General features: G+C 37.8%; 1 protein-coding gene across 6 annotated transcripts in view; it reads left to right on the top strand.

The window, feature by feature from the left end:
- The window catches only part of wdfy3 (WD repeat and FYVE domain containing 3), a 96215-nt gene that overhangs the window by 72508 nt on the left and 3364 nt on the right, over positions 1 to 20343 (top strand). For 5 of the 6 annotated variants that reach the window (XM_051108965.1, XM_051108962.1, XM_051108963.1 and 2 more), the window contains 27 exons: positions 288 to 397; positions 1446 to 1628; positions 1839 to 1996; positions 2264 to 2341; positions 2449 to 2676; positions 4667 to 4835; positions 5071 to 5231; positions 5553 to 5701; positions 6469 to 6589; positions 6703 to 6788; positions 8207 to 8287; positions 8385 to 8439; positions 8522 to 8641; positions 8810 to 8927; positions 9011 to 9117; positions 11019 to 11172; positions 11273 to 11364; positions 11474 to 11686; positions 13057 to 13204; positions 13472 to 13626; positions 14895 to 15053; positions 16128 to 16307; positions 16832 to 17014; positions 17104 to 17194; positions 17314 to 17679; positions 18134 to 18245; positions 18438 to 18635. In XM_051108965.1, the coding sequence (XP_050964922.1) occupies positions 288 to 397; positions 1446 to 1628; positions 1839 to 1996; positions 2264 to 2341; positions 2449 to 2676; positions 4667 to 4835; positions 5071 to 5231; positions 5553 to 5701; positions 6469 to 6589; positions 6703 to 6788; positions 8207 to 8287; positions 8385 to 8439; positions 8522 to 8641; positions 8810 to 8927; positions 9011 to 9117; positions 11019 to 11172; positions 11273 to 11364; positions 11474 to 11686; positions 13057 to 13204; positions 13472 to 13626; positions 14895 to 15053; positions 16128 to 16307; positions 16832 to 17014; positions 17104 to 17194; positions 17314 to 17679; positions 18134 to 18245; positions 18438 to 18635 (3975 nt within the window). Of the gene's footprint in view, positions 1 to 287; positions 398 to 1445; positions 1629 to 1838; positions 1997 to 2263; positions 2342 to 2448; positions 2677 to 3025; positions 3077 to 4666; positions 4836 to 5070; positions 5232 to 5552; positions 5702 to 6468; positions 6590 to 6702; positions 6789 to 8206; positions 8288 to 8384; positions 8440 to 8521; positions 8642 to 8809; positions 8928 to 9010; positions 9118 to 11018; positions 11173 to 11272; positions 11365 to 11473; positions 11687 to 13056; positions 13205 to 13471; positions 13627 to 14894; positions 15054 to 16127; positions 16308 to 16831; positions 17015 to 17103; positions 17195 to 17313; positions 17680 to 18133; positions 18246 to 18437; positions 18636 to 20343 lie in introns of all 6 variants that reach the window. The other variant, XM_051108967.1, reaches the window with a different exon arrangement.

The raw sequence follows: 20343 nt of genomic DNA on the forward strand, positions 1-20343 counted from the left end.
GACAGTGAGCAGAATTACATTAGTGTATAGTCCTGCTGCTCTGAGTCCCTGTGCTCTGCTGAGGCAGGAAGATCAATAACTTCAACTGATTTGATTCTGAGCATCTGATGTGCTGAAATGATAGTTCATTATTCTTGCTTTCTGTGTTCTACCGTTCAAACTTATATTATTGACTGACTGGAGAATGTTGGCATGATGTAACACTGACAAAGCACTGGTTAAAAGGCCTTGGTGTCTTCAAATGTATGAAACTCGTGCACCAATATCACTTTCATGTTCTCTCACAGTAGTGTCGAGGGCTTTGGTTTGGAGGCAGAGGCCAGAATGACCACCTGGCATGTCGCAGTTCCTTCTGAGAACGAGTCGGACAGTGTCCAAAGCCAGGATGTTAGCGAAGGTTGTTCTTTTTCTCTTTTCATAACATTTTGCAAACAATGTGTGTGGTGTATTAAAGTGCCCCTATTATGAATAATGAAATGTTCATATTTTGGTTTTGGGAGTCCCCAACAAGAGGTTGACATGCATGCAAGGTCTAAAAACACTTTCTTTGTCTTATAATGCATAATCTTTCCCTTATTTGCTCAACGACTCCTAAGCGATTCGCTCAACCGTTTATTTTTCGGAACCCCTCCTTTGCATGACGCTAATCTGTGGTGATTGCCCATCACCATTACTCTAGCCCGCAGCTTGGTGGTAAACACCTAAACAGCCATAATATATGCCCAATGCAGACGCGTATTGATTGAGCACTGCAGTTTATACACCAACGTATTGCTCTATTCTTTATCAGAACTCCAAGTAATAAGAACAACATTCACTATTCACCAACATTTCTAGACAATCACAAGTGACACACAACTAAATATGTTTTGCATGCTACAGAGTACATGAGAGCATCTATTTTTAAAGGATTACTCCACTTTCAGAGTACAGATTTCCTGTTAATTTACTCACCCTCATGTCATCCAAGATATTCATGTCTTTCTTTCTTCAGAAATTAAGTTTTTTTGTTTGTTTGTTTTTTTTAAAGAAAACCTCTTTCTCCATATAGTGGACTTCAGTGGTGCTCAACAGATTGAAGGTTAAAAATTAAGTTTCAGTGCAGCCTCAAAGGGCTCTGAATAGTCCCAGCCAAGGAATAAGGGTCTTCTCTAGCAAAACAATCGGTCATTTTCTTATAAAAAAAATATGTATTTGGGTCGGTACTTCTGCAGCGATGATTTCCTCATTTAAAACTCATTTAAGTGACTCAGATTTAAAACTTTGCAGGATGTTTTCATTCACTTAGAGCTGTGTTACACACTGCATGAAAGGTATTTTTCAAAAATCCATAATAGGGACACTTTAAAACATAGAGTGTTAATACTTCAGGCACTTCACACACCCTCATAAAAAACATTATTGATATCAAACTTAGTCTTTTGTTTGGGATGTATGTTTGTCAGGTCGTCAATTGCTGCTCAAGGCAGTGAATCGTGTGTGGACGGAGCTCATGCACAGTAAGCGGCAAATGCTGGAGGACATTTTTAAAGTGTCTCTACCCGTCAATGACCGAGGACATGTAGACATCGCCACTGCACGACCTGCTTTAGAGGAACCTGCTGCTAAAAGCTGGCAGAACCACCTGGGTGAGGAACACAGACTCAAATTTTCACTGTATGACTCTGTCACATTCAGATTCTCCCACGTAGTTTAATTTTAGCAGCTTGTTGCTTTCACACTGTGTTTTCCTGTGTTTGTCTTTGTCACTCTGCTTATTTTTTTTTGGTAAAGATTTTTGCAGTTTTCACTATACTCTCATTTCTCTTACTGTGTTAAACCTTCTGTTTTCCTTCTAGTACATGAGAAGAAATGCATCAGCAGGGGTGAAACCGTTGCCCCAGCAAATCAGTCTAAACTGTCTCGAGTCAGCAGTGGCTTTGGTCTGTCCAAACTGACCGGCTCCCGTCGCAGCAAAAAGGAAAGTGGAATGAACAAGAACAATCTTTCTGCACAGGTAACTAACTAAATAAATCTGGCCACATTCAAACAGCAGCAGAATACAGTTTTCAGTCCTGTATTTGTGTCCTAATACGGTTACGTTCACACACAGTACGGTTATTTACGGAAGTGACAACCGTAGATCGAGATTCACACCTGTAAGTAAATGCGGTTGTCAATGCCAAAAACTGGCAGTGTGAACGTAACCTCTGACAGACGTAGAAATGATTTCACAGCTGTTATTGTGACAGTTTGTGCTCACATTGTTTTTGACTGTCCGCAGGAAACCTTTCAGTGGATGTTCACGCACATCGCTGTGGTCCGGGACTTGGTAGCAATGCAGTACAAGGAGCATCAAGAGGTAACCCTTCAGTTTTAGTAAAATAAATCCTTTAGAACAATAATAATTGGTGAAATGTTTTAAATGGAGGGGTTGCTTGATCCAAATATGCATTTGTTTTGTCACAGAGGCAGCAGAATGCACTTAAGTATGTGATGGATGAGTGGGCAGGGATTGAATATGAGCTGCTTCGGGAGAGGGGTCTCTGGGGGCCTCCTATTGGCTCCCACCTGGACAAGTTTCAGTTGGACATGACCGAGGGACCCTGTAGAATGAGGAAGAAGATGGTTCGGAATGACATGTTTTACATTCACTATCCCTATGTGCCTGATCCTGAGCCCAACGCAAGCACTCAGGTTAGTGTACCTGCTTCTAACTTTTTATTTTTTCAAGTTTAAGGAGGTACATGTTGTGTATTGTGTGGCAGAAAATTCTGGTTGCCTGAAATATAAAATAAACTTACGTAATTTGGCTCTAACCTTATTTTACCCTAATAACTGAAAGAAGTCTATTGAATTCTCCTGTAGTCTCAGTGAAAGTCAGCATGTGTATAGTGCTAATGGTTGATAATCTCCTCTGAATGGTTCTTTTGTAAATTGCCAGCATTAGCCATATGATGGTAATGACTGCACACAAGAAGTCTTAAATGCGAACACAAGCTTTTATATGTTCCTCTTGCCTTATTACCCATTTTTCTAATTTCAGAATCAATCTCAGGTGCCATTAATGGGTGCAATGGTAAACATAACAGTCCAGGTACAAACTGAAGTGTGCCTACGCTACAGTTTTGCTGTACCCTCTCAAACATCTGCATTGCTGAATGCTTAACTGTAAAATAAAATGTCCCAGACTTCCTGCATTTGTCTGCCACATGACAATGCAGATTTACGCCTCCGCAAAATGGTTAAAACGCTGTTTGGAGATGTTTTCTCTGCTGCCAAACCTGTTGTAAATATTTCATACACAGAAAACCTCTATAAAAATAGATTTAGGACAGCTCCTTCCCTCCCATGTTTGCTAATCCCTTGTAATCCATATTATAGAATGTGAAGTGGAACAATATTCAGATAAGAATGTTGCATGTTACTGTAACAGCTCACTAATAATTGGTGTTCTTGTGAGGTGAGAGCTGAATTAAGGAAATTCTACACCACTACTGGCACCAAACAGAACTGCAAAAATAAAGACTGTTTCAGATGCTTCACACATCTTCCATTGTTCAGTAAACAGATACTGTAGCCCTGCCCTGAACTTTCTCCATTGGCTGAGCCAGTCTCATTACATCTGGCCCAGTTGAGCCACTCAGACAAATCACAGTTCTGTTTTCTGCTGGTAGTTTTCCAGAAATTGTGCATTTAATCTTTAATTACAGTTCCGTAGACTTCTATGTAGATATTTTAATAGGAGTTTGATAAACTGCATGACCATGCAGGTTGTTGTTTTTCTCCAAAATCAATGCATTCAGTTCCAGTTAAAAAGTTAGGTCTGAAGGTCTAAAGGTTTAAATGCTTGAAATTTGCTTTGTGGGTGAAAATAAATTGTGTTAGTATAAATTATATACTACATTTGAGTTGTCAGTGTGGGATTTTCTTAAAGGGATAGTTCACCTAAAAATGAAAATTCTGTCATTAATTACTCACTTTCATGTCTTTACAAACCCGTAAGACCTTAATTCATCTTCGGAACACAAATTAAGATATTTTTGAGAAAATCGGAGAGATTTCTGACCCTGCATAGACAGCAATGCACCCTAAAGGCCCAGAAAGGTAGTAAGGACGTTGTTAAAATAGTCCATGTGACATCAGGGGTTCAACCTTAATTTTATGCGTCATGGTTATTTCCGTGAATGCACGTTGAAGACTGACAGAAGAGAAGAAATTGTTGAACAAACTTGTTGTTTTTGTTTTCTTTGCGCACAGAAAGTATTCTCGTGGCTTCATAAAATTAAGCTTGAACCACTGATGACACATGGACTATTTTAACGAAGTTCTTACTACCTTTCTGGACCTTGAACATGGTAGTTGCGTTCCTGTCTCAGCTCTCAGATGTCATTGAAAATATCTTAATTTGTGCTCTGAAGATAAACGGTCTTACGGGTATAAAAAGACTAAAATGAGTAATTAATAACAGAATTTTCATTTTAGGGTGAACTATCTCTTTAAGGAGTCATGGACACATGTCTGTGTCGAGCCTAATGTGTTTGTGCATGCCTCTGACTGGATTCCTCTGGCTGTCACTGACTTCAAGATATTTTTTTTATTATAAAGGTTTTCATCATGATTGATATAAACAAAAAAAGGTTTCATTAGAACTAAATTAAACAGTGTTCAATTTCAATCCTTTCAGAAACCGGTGCGTTACAGACGAGCGATAAGCTACGACAGTAAGGAGTATTACATGCGGCTGCTGTCGGGGAACCCGGGGATGTACCAGCACTCCATAGAGCAGAACACAGAGGGAGAGACCACACAGCATGAGCCTGAACATGGAGAGGACACCATCGCAAGGGTCAAAGGTCATTTTAACATGACAGTGCTCTTTATATCACGATACAGTAAAACTACTACAAAAGTATACATTATCAAATGAGTTTTACAGATACGCTGTATACATTTACCACCTCTTCAATTTAAATGGAGAAAACTGGCTACTGAATGATCTGATTGTCTATCTATTGAAACTACTGAGCATGTAATATAATGAGTGTGTTGTATGGATTGACTCAGTGTGTTCTGTTGTTGTGTTTTTAGGTCTGGTTAAGGCTCCTTTGAAGCGTTCCCGCTCTACAGCAGATGGAGCTGATGAGGACAGTCAAGACCAGCTGCAAGAGTTGCTGGAGTCAGGAGCTTTGGATGAGGAGCAGAAAACTGACAACACCACACTTCTCCGCCTGCTGGAGGAGGGAGAGAAGGTCTGCAGCACTGCACAGTTATACATCTGTCTCCATAACATCCTAAGCACACTGTTTAACAACTGCAGTTGTCATGACAACAATTTGGCTTTGAAAATTTGGGTCTTTTGGGTGGAAGCTTTCCAATTTGAAGCTTTGTTTTGATTGTGCTGTTCTAACAGCAGTCATTTATGTACTGCTCACATTATCCTCCATTAGTATGAGGAAGATAATTAGTAATATCAGTCTGGTTGGATGATTAGGTTTATTTGGCTTTTTGAATTTGGACTGATTGATATGAATGATGTACTGAGAATTTGTTCGTTGTTTGTGTTCGATTAGATCCAGCATATGTACCGCTGTGCTCGAGTTCAGGGTCTGGACACCAGTGAAGGGCTGCTCTTATTTGGGAAAGAGCATTTCTATGTGATCGACGGCTTCACCATGACAGTCACCAGAGAGATTAGAGACATTGAGACACTCCCTGCAAAGTAAGAATGAATTTTTTTATATTCTTCCCTTCAAAAAAAATGACAGAATAACTTGTAGCAGATCGTCTGCCTGTCAGTCTCTCTGTTGTTTGTTCTGCTGTTCTAAAGTATCTGTTATTCTATTGTTCTCCATCTATTATCATTCATGCATTCTACCAATCATTCTGTTGTTCTGTTTTTTTTGTTTGTTCTATTGTTCTATCGTTCTGTCATTCATTCTGTCTTTCTTTCTGTCATTCTAAATTATTGTTCTATTGTATTGATATTTTCCATTAATTAACCTACAGTTCATTGTGTGATTCAATTCTGTGTTTTTTTTTTAAATCAGTTTAGTATATTAATTATCATTAATATATTAAAGAGTTAGTTTAGCCAAAAATGAAAATTCTGTCATTAATTTCTCACCCTAATGTTGTTCCAAACCCGTAAGACCTTTAATCTTCGGAACATAAATTAAGATATTTTTGATGAAATCCGAGAGCTAGACAGCAAGGGTACTACCACGTTCAAAGCCCAGAAAAGTACTGGGCCTTAAACGTGGTAGTACCCTTGCTGTCTATGGGAGGGTCAGAGAACTCTTGGACTTCATCAGAGATATCTTAAATTGTGTTCCAAAGATAAACGAAGGTCTTACGGGTTTAGAACGACATGTAATTAATGACAGAATTTTCATTTTGGGTGAACTATCCCTTTAAGTCATTCTGTGGAACCACTGCTTTAGTAGTTACACTGGGTCTATACGCTGCTTGTTTTTGTGACATTTGCAGTATGCATGAGCCTATCATTCCCAGAGGGGCCCGGCAGAGCAAGAGTCAGCTGAAACGAACCTGCAGCATCTTTGCTTACGAAGACATCAGAGAGGTGCACAAGCGTCGCTACCTGCTTCAGGTGTGCACACAAACCATTTGGCTTGATTCTTTGCTAGAACCTTGATAACGCACTGGGTGGCTTTCATGTTAATGCTGATAATGAAGTTATGCTTTGCTGTCCTCCTCTCACAGCCCATGGCAGTAGAAGTGTTTTCTGGAGATGGAAGAAATTATCTGTTGGCTTTCCAAAAAGGGGTCCGGAACAAAGTGTATCAAAGGTATTGTAAACAGTGATGCCTTTTAAGGCAGCATCCCACTAGCTGGCACAGCTCTATTTTGGTTGTGGTTGTCATACTTTTTGACAATTTTAGATGAAATCTTGCCCTCTTCTGTCAGATGTTGTCACACTCAGCAATTAGAAATGGAAAGGGGTGACAAACTAAATGACATCCTCTGACATTTTTCTCAGATTCCGTCATGCACTGCAGCTCCTCATTTTGGCAGAAATTTGAGTGTATTAGGGCAGGTGTACCACACATTTATGCACAAATGTAAGAGATGCAGCTCATGGAGTGATATATGTGTGACCCTGGACCACAGAACCAGTCTTAAGTAGCACGGATGTATTTGTAGCAATAGCCAAAAATACTTTGTATGGGTCAATATTATCGATTTTTCTTTTATGCCAAAAATCATTAGGATATTAAGTAAAGATCATGTTCCATGAAGATATTTTGTAAATTTCTTACTGTAAATATATCAAAACCTAATTTTTGATTAGTAATATGCATTGCTAGGAACTTCATTTGGACAACTTTAAATACTTGTATCTTGGCCAAATATTGTCCTGTCCTAACAAACCATACACCAATGAAAAGCTTATTTTTACTGATGTATAAATCCCAATTTCAGAAAATTGACCATTATGATGGTTTTGTGGTCCAGGGTCATACATGTGCTTGATTATGTGTTTGTTCCCTTTCAGACTTCATGTAGAGAAAGAGATACATTACCATTTAAAAGTTTGGGTCAATATGATTTTTTTGCTCTTTTTAAACAAAGTCTCGTATACTTATTGAGGCTGCATTTTATTAAAAATACTGTAAAAACTGTAACACTGTGAAATATTTTTTACATTTTAAAGCAACTTGTAATACAGTTGTAATAACAGTTGTAATATATTTTAAATGTAATTTATTCCTGTAAATTCAAAGCTGAATTTTCATCAGCCTTTGCTCCAGTTTTCAGTGTCCATAATTCTTTAGAAATCATTCTAATATGCTGTTTTCATCAGTGATGATATTTCTTGAACTAACAATGAGCTGAACTGTATTTTTATTAATTAACGTTAGTAAAGATAAAAAATAGTGTAATAAATGTATTGTTCATTGTTTGTTCATGTTAGTTAATACATTAATGAATGTTAACAAATGACACCTTATTGTAAAGTGATACTGAAAGTTCAAAAGAACCACATTTAATGACTGAAATCATTTGTAACATTATAAATTTCTTTGCTGTCACTTTTGATCAATTTAAGGGACAGGTTCACGCTTTTTGTCATCATATATATATATATATAACCCAATAATTCCGTCATCATTTATTTATTTATTTATCCCTTTAATAGTTTTTTTGAGTATACAAGAACCTCAGAAAAATACTAGGTTACACAAAGCCAAATTTTGTTTTCCAGATTCCTGGCAGTTGTTCCCTCACTAGCCGACAGCTCTGAATCTGTCTCTGGGCAACGTCCCAACACCAGTGTGGAGCAAGGGTATGTTACCCTCATATTACAAGATTATGAAGTGACTTTAGAGTTTATTTACCAAATTTATTAAAATAAACTTGCATATGTGTTTCTTGGTAAATAGGTCTGGTCTTCTCAGTACGCTGGTCGGCGAGAAGTCAGTGACCCAAAGATGGGAGGTGCGGTATCTTCACATGAATTTTTCGTCTGTTTGTTTTGCTTGTTGTTTAGTTTTGCTTACAAAAGGCTCTTTATTTCCAGAGAGGTGAAATCAGTAATTTCCAGTATCTGATGCATCTCAACACACTGGCTGGCAGGTCATATAATGACCTGATGCAGTATCCTGTCTTTCCATGGATCCTGGCAGACTTTGACTCCGAGGTACAAATCTGTCTTTGTGATATGTCCTGTAGCACAAAGCATTCAGATCTTCTGTCAACAGATGTCACTATATTGACATTCTGTTCTTGGAATTTGTATCAGTTTAATGTCTTTTCTTTTGCAATCAGAGCTTTTTTCCGAGATAAATATCTTGAAATTTTTCCACAGGAACTGGACCTCAACAATCCAAAGACATTCCGAAACTTATCCAAACCCATGGGAGCTCAGACAGATGACAGACTGATCCAGTACAAGAAAAGATTCAAAGACTGGGAGGATCCCAATGGTGAGTAAGAGACCCTTGTTGATGACCTGTTAGCTCTGCTTTCTATGCTTAAAAATGTTGAGCATGTTTTTGTTTCTTCACAGGTGAGACTCCAGCATATCATTACGGCACTCATTACTCCTCTGCAATGATCGTGGCCTCATATCTGGTCAGAATGGAGCCTTTCACACAGATCTTTCTCAGGCTTCAGGTTAGTCTTACATGGCCTGATCTTTTTTTTTTAATTTGTCGCATTCTTCTCTTTTTCTGTTCTTTTATTCTTCAATACCCCTTGTTATGCTGATGGAAATATATTTTGCAATGAATGTTACTTTAATAAATCATTCACAGTTGAAATCAAAAACAAACAAAAGTGGAAGAACAGACTGGGGACCAGCTGTCTCCAAAATAAGCATAGTGTCCCACACTCGCACAAATATTTACAGTGGGTTTTTTTTCCATCAAAGGTTACTGTTTCCAACCATTAATAAACATATTCCTTTGTTTCTGACAGGATGTTGTTAACAGACAGTGAAGGCCTGTTCACATCAAAAACGATAGCTATAATGCAGGGCTTGTACAAGGTTCTTAAAGTGCTTGAAGTACTTCAATTTGACTTTTTGAAATGTAAGGCATTAAAAAACACTTGAAAATAGCAACATTCCTGAAGAGGTACTTGAAAAGTGCTTGAATTATTAAAATGCAATGTATCTATGAAATAAGTGTCTTTTTAAGCAAAATTCACGCAATTCAAAAAACATACTTTTTTCCTGCTTATTTCAGTTCATGTCATAAAACTAGCGAGCTAAGCCAGTAGTAGTACTGACAGTGTCGTGTAAACGTGGCTAAAGACATAAAAAGAGGAACAGATGAACCGAATCACTTCAGTGATTCACTAGAAAACACCAGATCAAATTAAGAGTCATTTATTTTAGAATTATTATATCACTTTTAATGATTTTAAAAAGCAAATGTAGTTATGGGTGAAACATTGTGTCGCTAAAAGATTCACTGTTTTGAAGTGCTCCAATCGGATTGCGTATAGCAAATCATTTCATTTCGATCGGAATTTCGGAGCGTGTTCGTGAATCTTTTGCTTCAGATCGGAACTTCAGAGCACGGAGTGCGAATCATTTGATTTTGATCAGGATCAGAGTGCAGGTCGCAAAATCGTTTGTTTGTGAATCTTTTGCCTCAGATCGGAACTTCGAAGTGTGGGTTGCGAAATGTATTTGATTTTGAACAGGATTTCTGAGTGGGTTTGGGAATCTTTCGTTGCAGATCGGAACTTCGGAGTGTGGATCGTGAGTCATTTGACTTTGATCAGGATTTCGGAGCGAGTTTGTGAATCTTTCGCTTCAGATCGAAACTTTGAAGCGCGAATCGTTTGATTTCGTTTCGGGATTTCGGAGCAGGTTTGTGAATCTTTTGATTTAGATTGGAACTTCAGAGTACGGATCGTGAATCTTTTGATTTTGATCAGGATTTCGGAGCGGGTTCGTGAATCTTTCCCTTTAAACAGAAACTTCGAAGCGCAAATCATTTGATTTCAATCGGAATTTCGGAGCGGGTTCGTAAATCTTTCGCTTCAGATCAGAACTTGAAGCGCGAATCATTTGATTTTGTTCAGGATTTTGGAGCAGGTTTGTGAATCTTTTGATTCAGATCGGAACTTCGGAGTGCGGATCATGAATCACTTGATTTTGATCAGGATTTCGGAGTAGGTTTGTGAATCTTTCGCTTCAGGTCAGAACTTCAGAGTGCGACCACGAATCATTTGATTTTGATCGGGATTTCAGAGTGGGTTCGTGAATCTTTCGCTTTAAATCGAAACTTCGAAGTGCAAATCATTTGATTTCAATCGGGATTTCGGAGCGGGTTCATGAATCTTTCGCTTCAAATCAGAATTTCAGAGTGCGACCGCGAATCATTTGATTGTGATCGGGATTTCGGAGTGGGTTTGTGAATGCCTGTGGAGTGGACCTCTCTTTTCTCATATAATTAGAACAAATATTAAAACTTTATAGTTAATGTCCCTAGTGTGAACAGCTGATCTAGTTTCAAGAAAAATTGAAGCTGTTGGTTACATGTGAGTTTCATCTGTGTTTTCAGGGAGGACATTTTGATCTGGCTGACCGAATGTTTCACAGTGTACGAGAGGCTTGGCTCTCTGCTTCCAAACACAACATGGCTGATGTGAAGGAACTCATTCCTGAGTTCTTCTACCTTCCTGAGTTCCTGCTCAATTCTAACAACTTTGATCTTGGTATGGATAAGCCAGATAGCTAGCCTCATCTGTACCCTAAATAAAGACTCTCTCTTTTATTTTTAACTTGAATGTGTTATTTGATCAATCTTTTCTAAAGGGAGCAAACAGAATGGCACCAGGCTTGGAGATGTGATTCTGCCTCCATGGGCAAAAGGAGACCCGAGAGAGTTCATCAGGGTTCACAGAGAGGTAATTGGCATGAAAATACATTATCCCTCAGTGTCAAATGTCAGAGAATAACTGCAGGCCACCAGAAACAGGTTGATAACATTTAGGGACTGTGTGTGTTTTTTTTCAGGCTTTGGAGTGTGACTATGTCAGCGCCCATCTGCATGAATGGATCGACCTGATCTTTGGTTACAAGCAGCAGGGTCCTCCAGCAGTGGAAGCAGTCAATGTCTTCCACCATCTCTTCTATGAAGGCCAGGTGGACATCTACAACATTAACGACCCACTTAAAGAAACAGCTACCATTGGATTCATCAACAACTTTGGCCAGATCCCAAAACAGGTTTGCAGTTTTATTATTGAAAATGCCATGAACTACATCAACAGTTCATACTTGAGAAAAACCAGGGCTCTACAGTGTGACCCGAACTATTGCTTGCGACTATGAAAAAATATATACCCGATGACCCGATCGGCATATTTGTGTTTGCGCTGAGGGGAGCTTCAAGGGTTTCTATGTGTTTTTGCAACGTTGAGTAACGTATCACAGACATATCCCATGAATCCTTTCATAAACAGAGTGTGGAGAGAGTGTAAATTAATTTACAGATTCATTGTGCAGTGTAAGGAGCTTTGTTGATTATAATGGAACTGAGATTGCGATGAACTAAGATGAGTGACAGCTTTTAATGATTTTTTAGGGAGCTTGTAAATGAGATATTGATTTAATACAGTTAACAGTTAAATAAACAGTATTAAGTGACTTACATTGTCTGACTATAACACTATTGCCTGATTTTGCTTTATTTTGTCAGCAAAAATTGTCTGAAACAAGTCACAACTGAGCCGCTGCGCATCTCCATTCAAACACAATGGTGTTCCGTTTATGAATGAACGTGCGTTTTTAAATGATTTAATTTCCCATTCATAGAGACAATCATTTGCTTTATTCTTGAATGAATCAGCCGTTCGAATGAATCAAATAAATGAATGATTCAGTAATTAAATCAGTGACTACTGGCAGTTTTAGTTTCAGTTTTAGTTTAAAACATTAATCTCAACATGAATTTATGAATTTGATTGCACTTATGCCACCTCTGAGCCTCATTAAACATATGAAAATACACCTACAAGCCACTTTTGAGTTCTTCTGTGCCACCTCTGTAGTACAAATTCATTTTGTTAATACTGATTTAATTTGATTGGTAACTTATTCTTATTCTACTTGTTCTTATTCTGTTGTTTTAATTAAACATTTTAAAAAGCTTATAAAATATAATTTTTTGAAAATTTGACTTAAAAGATTTTAATACGGTTAGAAAAATGCCATTACAGAGGTAAAAACACTTTAAGGAGTCAAAATCACCTCGTAATAGGAAAGGCTAATTTTTAATCATATTTTTGATTATCATTAGAAGGTGCTCCTGAAATTTTGCATGTGCTTCTATTTTTTTAAGACAGGAGCACAAGTGCTCTTAAAAAGAAAAGTAAGCGTAGCGCCCTGAAAACTGGCTCCATATTTCTACTAAAAATCACCTTTAAAAGTCATTGAAAGGAAAAATGGTTACTTTTTGCTGATGCCATTTGTTTTGTTATTTTGTATTTAATGCAATAAAATTTATACCTATGTGTCCAAATATTTTTTGGCACCACTGTGCAGTACATCCTGATGTGATTTTATCCAGTTTAACCTCTGTGTTTCCTTTCTTTTAGCTGTTCAAGAAGCCCCATCCTCCAAAGCGGGTGCGCAGTAAGTCAAACGGAGAGGCACCTGGTGGACCTGTTACACTTAACTCCAGCTTAGACAAGATCTTCTTCCATCATCTGGACAACTTGCGGCCTTCTCTCACCCCTGTCAAAGGTAATGCAGACTGGATGGAGGTCTACAGTAGCATTACATGCTCAGTAGTGATCATAAAGCTCAAAGAAAAATCCCAACTTGTTTTGAATCACATTCCTTTTTTTGTTGTTGAGTTCTACTAGTTTTATATTCCGCCATATACATTGTTATATATACCCTCTTTTACTTTTTGTTCAGAAATAATTAGTGTGAAATATTGCTAGCGGCTCTGGTCATACAATGGAGAGAATTTTAATGAGCTCTCTTTGTGTCATATGTGTTTTACAGAGCTGAAGGAGCCGGTGGGTCAGATTGTGTGCACTGACAAGGGCATTCTGGCTGTTGAGCAAAACAAGGTGTTGGTTCCTCCTGCCTGGAATAAAACGTACGCCTGGGGCTACGCAGACCTCAGCTGCCGCCTCTCCAACTACGAATCTGACAAGGTCATTCGCAACATACAAGTTCTTCTGTTTACTCATGTTTTCAGCATCATGCTGTGAACGGCTGTCAGATCCTGAAATGCATCAGGGAAAAGAGCATCTGCAAAACTTTGCATATTTATAAAATGTGTCTTTCAAAACTGTAGGTTCACTTTTATATTACAGTTGAAAAGTTTGGGGTCTGTAATAGTTTTTTTTTTTTTTTCTCTAATGTTTACCAAGGCTGCATTTATTTGATTTGAGTATACAGTATATTGTGAAATAATGTAACATTTTAAAATAACTTTTCTATTTGTAATACCTTTTAAAATGTAATTTAAGGCAGTTACAGCGAAACTGAATTTTTAGCAGCAATTATCCCAGTCAACAGTGTCACGGTGAAAATTATTCTTATCCTTCAGTAAACATCCTAATATGATGATGTGGTGCTCAAGAAACATTTATTTTATTATTGTTGGTGTTGAAAACAGTTGAAAATAGGTTTTGTGGAAACCTTGAAATGTTTCTGCTGTATTTTTCTCTTCTTTTTTATTAACCCTTTAACAGTCGCTTGGCACTCTTTTATTCATTGTATTCTTTCTCTATCGCACATTTTAGTACTTATCATATATTTTATCATATATATTTCCATTTAAAAGCTTAAAACCTAAAAATTAAATCAAATATTGCGTTACCATTGAAATGGTACTTTAAAATTGGTAACACTTAAGTATAGGGAACAATTCTCACTATTAACTGGTTGCTTCTTAGCATGCCTATTCATAACATATTGGCTGTTTATTAGTATTTATAAAGCACATTCTGCATGACCATATTCTGCATCCCTAATCTAATACCTAAACTTAACATCTACCTTACTAACTACTAATAAGCAACAAATTAGTAGTTTTTTGAGGCAAAAGTTTTTTTTTTTTTTATATCAACTTCAAATTTGGAACATAACTTTTTTTAGACATATGGCTTCAGTTTAATAGCAATTTTAGAATAAAACCTGTTATGTAAAATATTTCTTTACGGGAAATTTAAACTGTATTTTTTTTTATATTTTCATGTTTTGAAGTGATTCCACTTCTGCAATAATCTGCTGATTGTCTTTAGGTCTGTATTTCGAGTTCCTAAATTATAAAAATTTAAGTTTGGATAGTGCTCTTTTACATCTATGTTCAAAAATGAGGGGTGTCATTTAAAGTGTTATTTTCTCCTTATAAAAGACTCACTAATGGTTGTCACTATCAGTTGTCTAATATTCATGTGTTGTGTTTGTCCCATAGGCGGTTGTAGTATATGAGTGCCTGTCTGAGTGGGGTCAGATCCTGTGTGCTATCTGCCCCAATCCCAAACTGGTCATTACTGGAGGATTAAGCACCGCAATCTGTGTGTGGGAGACCGGGACTTCCAAAGAGAAAGCCAAGTCCCTCACACTCAAACAGGTATGTTTTATATATGTTTTAATGCTACTTGCTTGGTTTTCTTTTTTACACAATTTGCTTTTTAAAACCCCAAAAATGCATTTACTAAGGATGTCAGTTTAATGCGTTAATTTAATTCATTATATATTAATTATATATTTAATTAATTGTCATTATAAAAAAATAACGCAATTAAAATATTTTAACACTGTTAACGAGCTGGCTGCGCCCACAGACCTGTACTTCATCTTTTGTTTCATATCGATGACTGTTGACAAACTCCACAAATGCAGTTATGCCCTAAAATTCAAGAATTTGGTGCAAAACATGCCCCTGTATGTGTTTTCTCTCATATTTATATAATCACATATCACACAATATCACACGGGCAGCAAGAGCAATATGACACGAGTGCTGATTTTGTCCTGATCTATCACAAGCTTAAATGTGATTTTATACAACAGTTCAGTAATTAAAATGTTGATATTGTGTTGTATTTTACACGATATTATGTGTTTTTGCTAGATTTTGCAGAGAACATATTACTTTTGAAGCTGTAGCAGAATTGTTGCACGTCTCTGAGCAACACAGCAGTGTCTAGTTTCTGAATGAATTTATTGCGTTTTGCACGAATCGTGTGAATCAATGATTCAAAAGCCCATTCATAAATGGAGCCATTTGCGTCATTCCTGAATGAATCAGCCGTTTGAACGAATCGAATGAGTGAATGACTCGTTTACCACCACACGTTAGGCCGTTGCAGCCTAAATGTTTGTGTAATAAATTCTATGTTGAATCAAATAAAGTATTTCTTTCTAAAGCTACAATTTGTAATATCCACTTGATACGTTCTCATTTAACACAAAAATAGCTTTAAATAATGTTTTGTGGGTATTTTCACAGTCAAATTTATTTTGCGATTAATTTGATTAATTAATCGACACATCATGTAATTAATTAGATTAAAAATTTGTATTGACTCACAGCCCTAGTGTTTACGTTTTTCTTTAGACTTGTTTGCTAAATCTACTTGTTCTTTCTAACTGAATTGCATTTAATTTATCCATTCATTAATATGTATTTTCATGTTTCCAGGCTCTTCTGGGCCACACAGATGCAGTTACATGTCTCACAGCATCATCAGCTTACCACATCATCGTGAGTGGCTCTCGGGACCGTACGTGTATCATTTGGGACCTGAATAAGCTGTCTTTCGTCACTCAGCTGAGGGGCCACCGGGCTCCCGTCTCGGCGCTCTGCATCAACGAGCTTACAGTAAGCCCACAATAATGTGGAAAAACCTGGGAACATAAATCACTGTTTAAACTACATTAAATTTTCCTTTTAGCCATTTAATAAATGCTCTTTGCATTGCATGATCTCTGCTTTTGTATGCTTTATTGAGGTAGTAAAATCATTTAATAATAAATTATAATCCTAATTATAGATAAAAGTAAAATCATAAAAAATCAATAAATATGTAATCATGCGTAGTAAAATAGTATATTTATTGTTTTTGTAATTGCTGTTATTATTATCATTTTTATTATTGCTCAGAGAAAATTATGTGGAAAAATTATTTGCATTTTTATAGTTTATTGGGGCAATAAAAATTATAATGATATATTTTAATACTTCTAAACAGAATTAAATTTCTACTTAATAAGTGAGACCATTGCTACTGGAAAAGAAAGAGCCTCTTGCCTTTTATGAATCCTTCTAATAAATTGAGGCCTCAGTATAAAAAAGTGTACTATAAATTGGATAAGACTCTCAAAGCCCTTTGTGTCTGTGTGTAGGGTGATATAGTGTCCTGTGCTGGCACCTACATCCATGTGTGGAGCATCAATGGAAGCCCCATCGCCAGCGCCAACACTTTCACCGGCCGCAGCCAACAAATCCTCTGCTGCTGCATCTCGGAGATGAATGAGTGGGACACGCAGAATGTTATCGTTACGGGACACTCCGACGGTGTTGTCAGGGTAATCGTCTTCTCCTTAATTTACTTTCTTTCTTTTCACTCTGTCTTTTGACGTTTTGACGATTCTTGACAAATGGCTTTATCTTATAGTTCTGGAGAATTGAGTTCCTCCAAGTCCCAGAAACCCCTGCTCCAGAGCCTATAGAACCCCCTGATGTTCCAGACTGCTGTGGAGAGATTGGTAAAACATTCCTCCTTTGCTCCTTTTTCATGTCTTTTCTGTTTCACTCTGAATTACAGCAATTTTTGACTTGTAGATGATCTTTTCAGATTAAATAACCTCAAGTCTTGTTCTTCCAGAAGGTCGTGATGCTCCAGAGGATGACAGCAGTGAGTCTGAAGGAGAGGAAGCCAGCCTTAGTCAGGACCCTAAACCTCGGACCTCAAACAGCCAGCCCAGCAGTACTGTGCACAGACCCAAACCTCGCACTGGAGCCTCCTGGTCGGTGGACAGTGGCTCAGACGACTCCCGCCGCTGGTCGGACACGCTCAGTATTGACGAGAAGGACGGCTTTGTTTTTGTAAACTACTCAGAGGGCCAGATTAGACCGGGAATTCCCTCACAGCCACATTTACAACCGCACTCAGCACCCTCACACGGACCGGTACCACAGCCTCTTCAGCCCAGTACTATGGAGGCTCGGTCGTACAACAAACTCAAACCAGGTGCAGTAGATTAAAACCAGCCTTGATATTTAAATTCTATTTTAGTATATTTACTGATCTTATTTATTTTCTCATTTTAAATTGTTGCAGTAAAAACAGCAACAGGTAGGGCCAGCAGCTTACCAAGTGCAACCATTTCACATCACTGACATAAAGGCGCCCCCCATAGTCCAAAATATGTATATAATGATGTGGACTTTTAAATAGCGTAAATCTTTCATGGGTTTTCTGCTACGTCTTTTAGTAAGAGACGTTATTTACATTATATTAAGCCATACAAGTCTTAATACCCGGAATTTTATTTTAACAAAATGTACTGTATTTTTAATTCATAGATTTCATAAGTGTGGCTTTTAAGTTTTGCCATTTGCTTTGCCATTCATGTGCTCTTGTGTTTTTGTTTTAATGTGAGCAACTGGCATGTTCTTTACCGTTAGCTTTGTCTTCTAAACAGGCTACAGATGGGAGAGACAGCTGGTGTTCCGGAGCAAACTCACCATGCACACAGCGTTTGACCGCAAGGACAACGCTCATCCTGCGGAAATCACCTCGCTTGCCATTTCAAAGTAGGTGCTCTGTGTTCATGGTGGGATGAGGATAAAAGAGAAGCTGGGTTTTATTCTGTTTCTAATGTGGTTTAAAATTAACATGCCAGTGTTTGCTCACAGGATGTCAAATAAATTGTCTCTGAACAAGTTGATAACAAGTTGATAACAACTTGATAACAAGTTGATAACAAGCTGTTTTTGTGTATTCAGAGACCACAGTAAGATCCTGGTAGGCGACAGCCGTGGCCGTGTGTTTAGCTGGTCTGTCAGTGATCAGCCCGGACGCTCTACCGCAGATCACTGGGTGAAGGACGAGCAGGCGGACAGCTGCTCTGGATGCAGCGTGCGTTTCTCCCTCACCGAAAGACGCCACCACTGCAGAAACTGTGGCCAGGTCTTCTGCCAGAAGTAAGACAGATTTGCAATAATACTTTTGTATGAACTAAATACATTTAAGTACATTTTGAAAAATGTCTGCAACTGTTTTGTGAGGGGTTCAAGCACACAGCGTAAAAGCCATATTGTAATTTTTAGAATGGCCTAGGATCAGCAGTCTCAACCTAAAACTGATCGGGCAGACCAAACCGCAAGTCGCAGAGACTTGAAATTTGGAGGGAAAACCCACTTTTGCGAACTAGTCCTAGGTTTTTCACCCGATCGGAACCAACCTATGCAGAAAGATTCTCTAAAGAGTGAATATCGATAATTACAAAAAAAAAAGAGAACTTTCAACTCACTGTCGCAAAGGGACACCAAAACTTTTGAAAGGGGCAGGGCCACTTTTACTAAAATGGCTATAATTTTTGAATGGAATGAGATACTAAAACTTCTCAAACTCAAAACATACATGTAAGAGCTCAATCCGAGGTCACATAAAAAAATTGCAGTGCTTGGACACTTGGTGGTGCTAAAAAACAAAAATGTCTGTAACTACATAACCATTTGTCCAATTGGTATGCAGCGTCTCTGTCCAAAGTGCCACAAGTGTCAGTAAAGACATTTGCATATCTCCAAAAAAAATGGCCGCCATTGGCTAACAAATTTTGAGCCACTATTAGATAAGTTTAACGGAGACCGATCGGAACTAAACTCAGTGGGCCTGTTTGACTCATGGCCCTGAAGTGTCTGTGAGAAATTTGAAAGAAATCGGCCACTGGAGGGCGATATTGCATTTTGAAGTTTTTGTTATTTCGCATGGTTTTTACACACAATATACACACAATATTCATATCATATGATAGACCTCCTCATTCTGAACAATTTTGCCTCTAGAACCACTGCTGTAAATCAAATTGTTTGTTAAATAATTAAGAATATGTTCAAAAAGATACTTTGATAATTATTAAAGCTGAACTTTAGACTGACCATTGCAAATGGACGGGCAAATGTTCGAAAGGGGCAGGGCCAGTCCGAACACATACTGTATGTAAGAGGTCACATGAAAAAAATTGCGGTGCTTGGCCACTTGGTGGCGCTGTAAGAGGAAAAAACATACAAATGGCTGTAACTACACAAAAATGGGTCCAATCAACATGAAAATTGGTATGCAGTGTCTTTGTCCGAAGTGCCACAAGTGTCTATAAGGCCATTTGTGTATCTCAAAAACATGGGCGCCATTGGACAATGAATTTGATGAGGTTAACACATGTTGGAATGAAACCCACTGGGCCTGTTTGACTCATAGCCCTAAAGGTCTGAAAGAGGTCTGAAATTTGAAAGAAATTGGCCACTGGGGGGGCGGTATCGCATTTTTCAAGGGTGTAAACGATTGTATATTGCCCGATATTTTTTTTTTTTTTGCACATACACACAATATTCTTTTATCATATGATAGACCTCATTCTGAACAACTTTGCCTCTAGAACCACTGCTGTCAATCACACTTTTGCAAACTAGTCCTAGGTTTTTTGCCCAATCGGAACAAAATCAATGCAGGATGATTCTCTGCAAAGTGAATATCGATAATCATCAAAAAAAGTTGAACTTTCGATTCACTGTTGCAAAGGGACACCACAATATTCATAAGGGGCAGAGCCACTTTTATTAAAATCGCTATAACTTTTGAACAAAATTAGATACCTTTGCCAAACTCAGAACACTTATGTAAGAGCTCAGT

The sequence above is a fragment of the Labeo rohita genome, chromosome 5 (assembly GCF_022985175.1).
Source record: "Labeo rohita strain BAU-BD-2019 chromosome 5, IGBB_LRoh.1.0, whole genome shotgun sequence".
In the NCBI taxonomy this organism is placed as follows: Eukaryota; Metazoa; Chordata; class Actinopteri; order Cypriniformes; family Cyprinidae; genus Labeo; species Labeo rohita.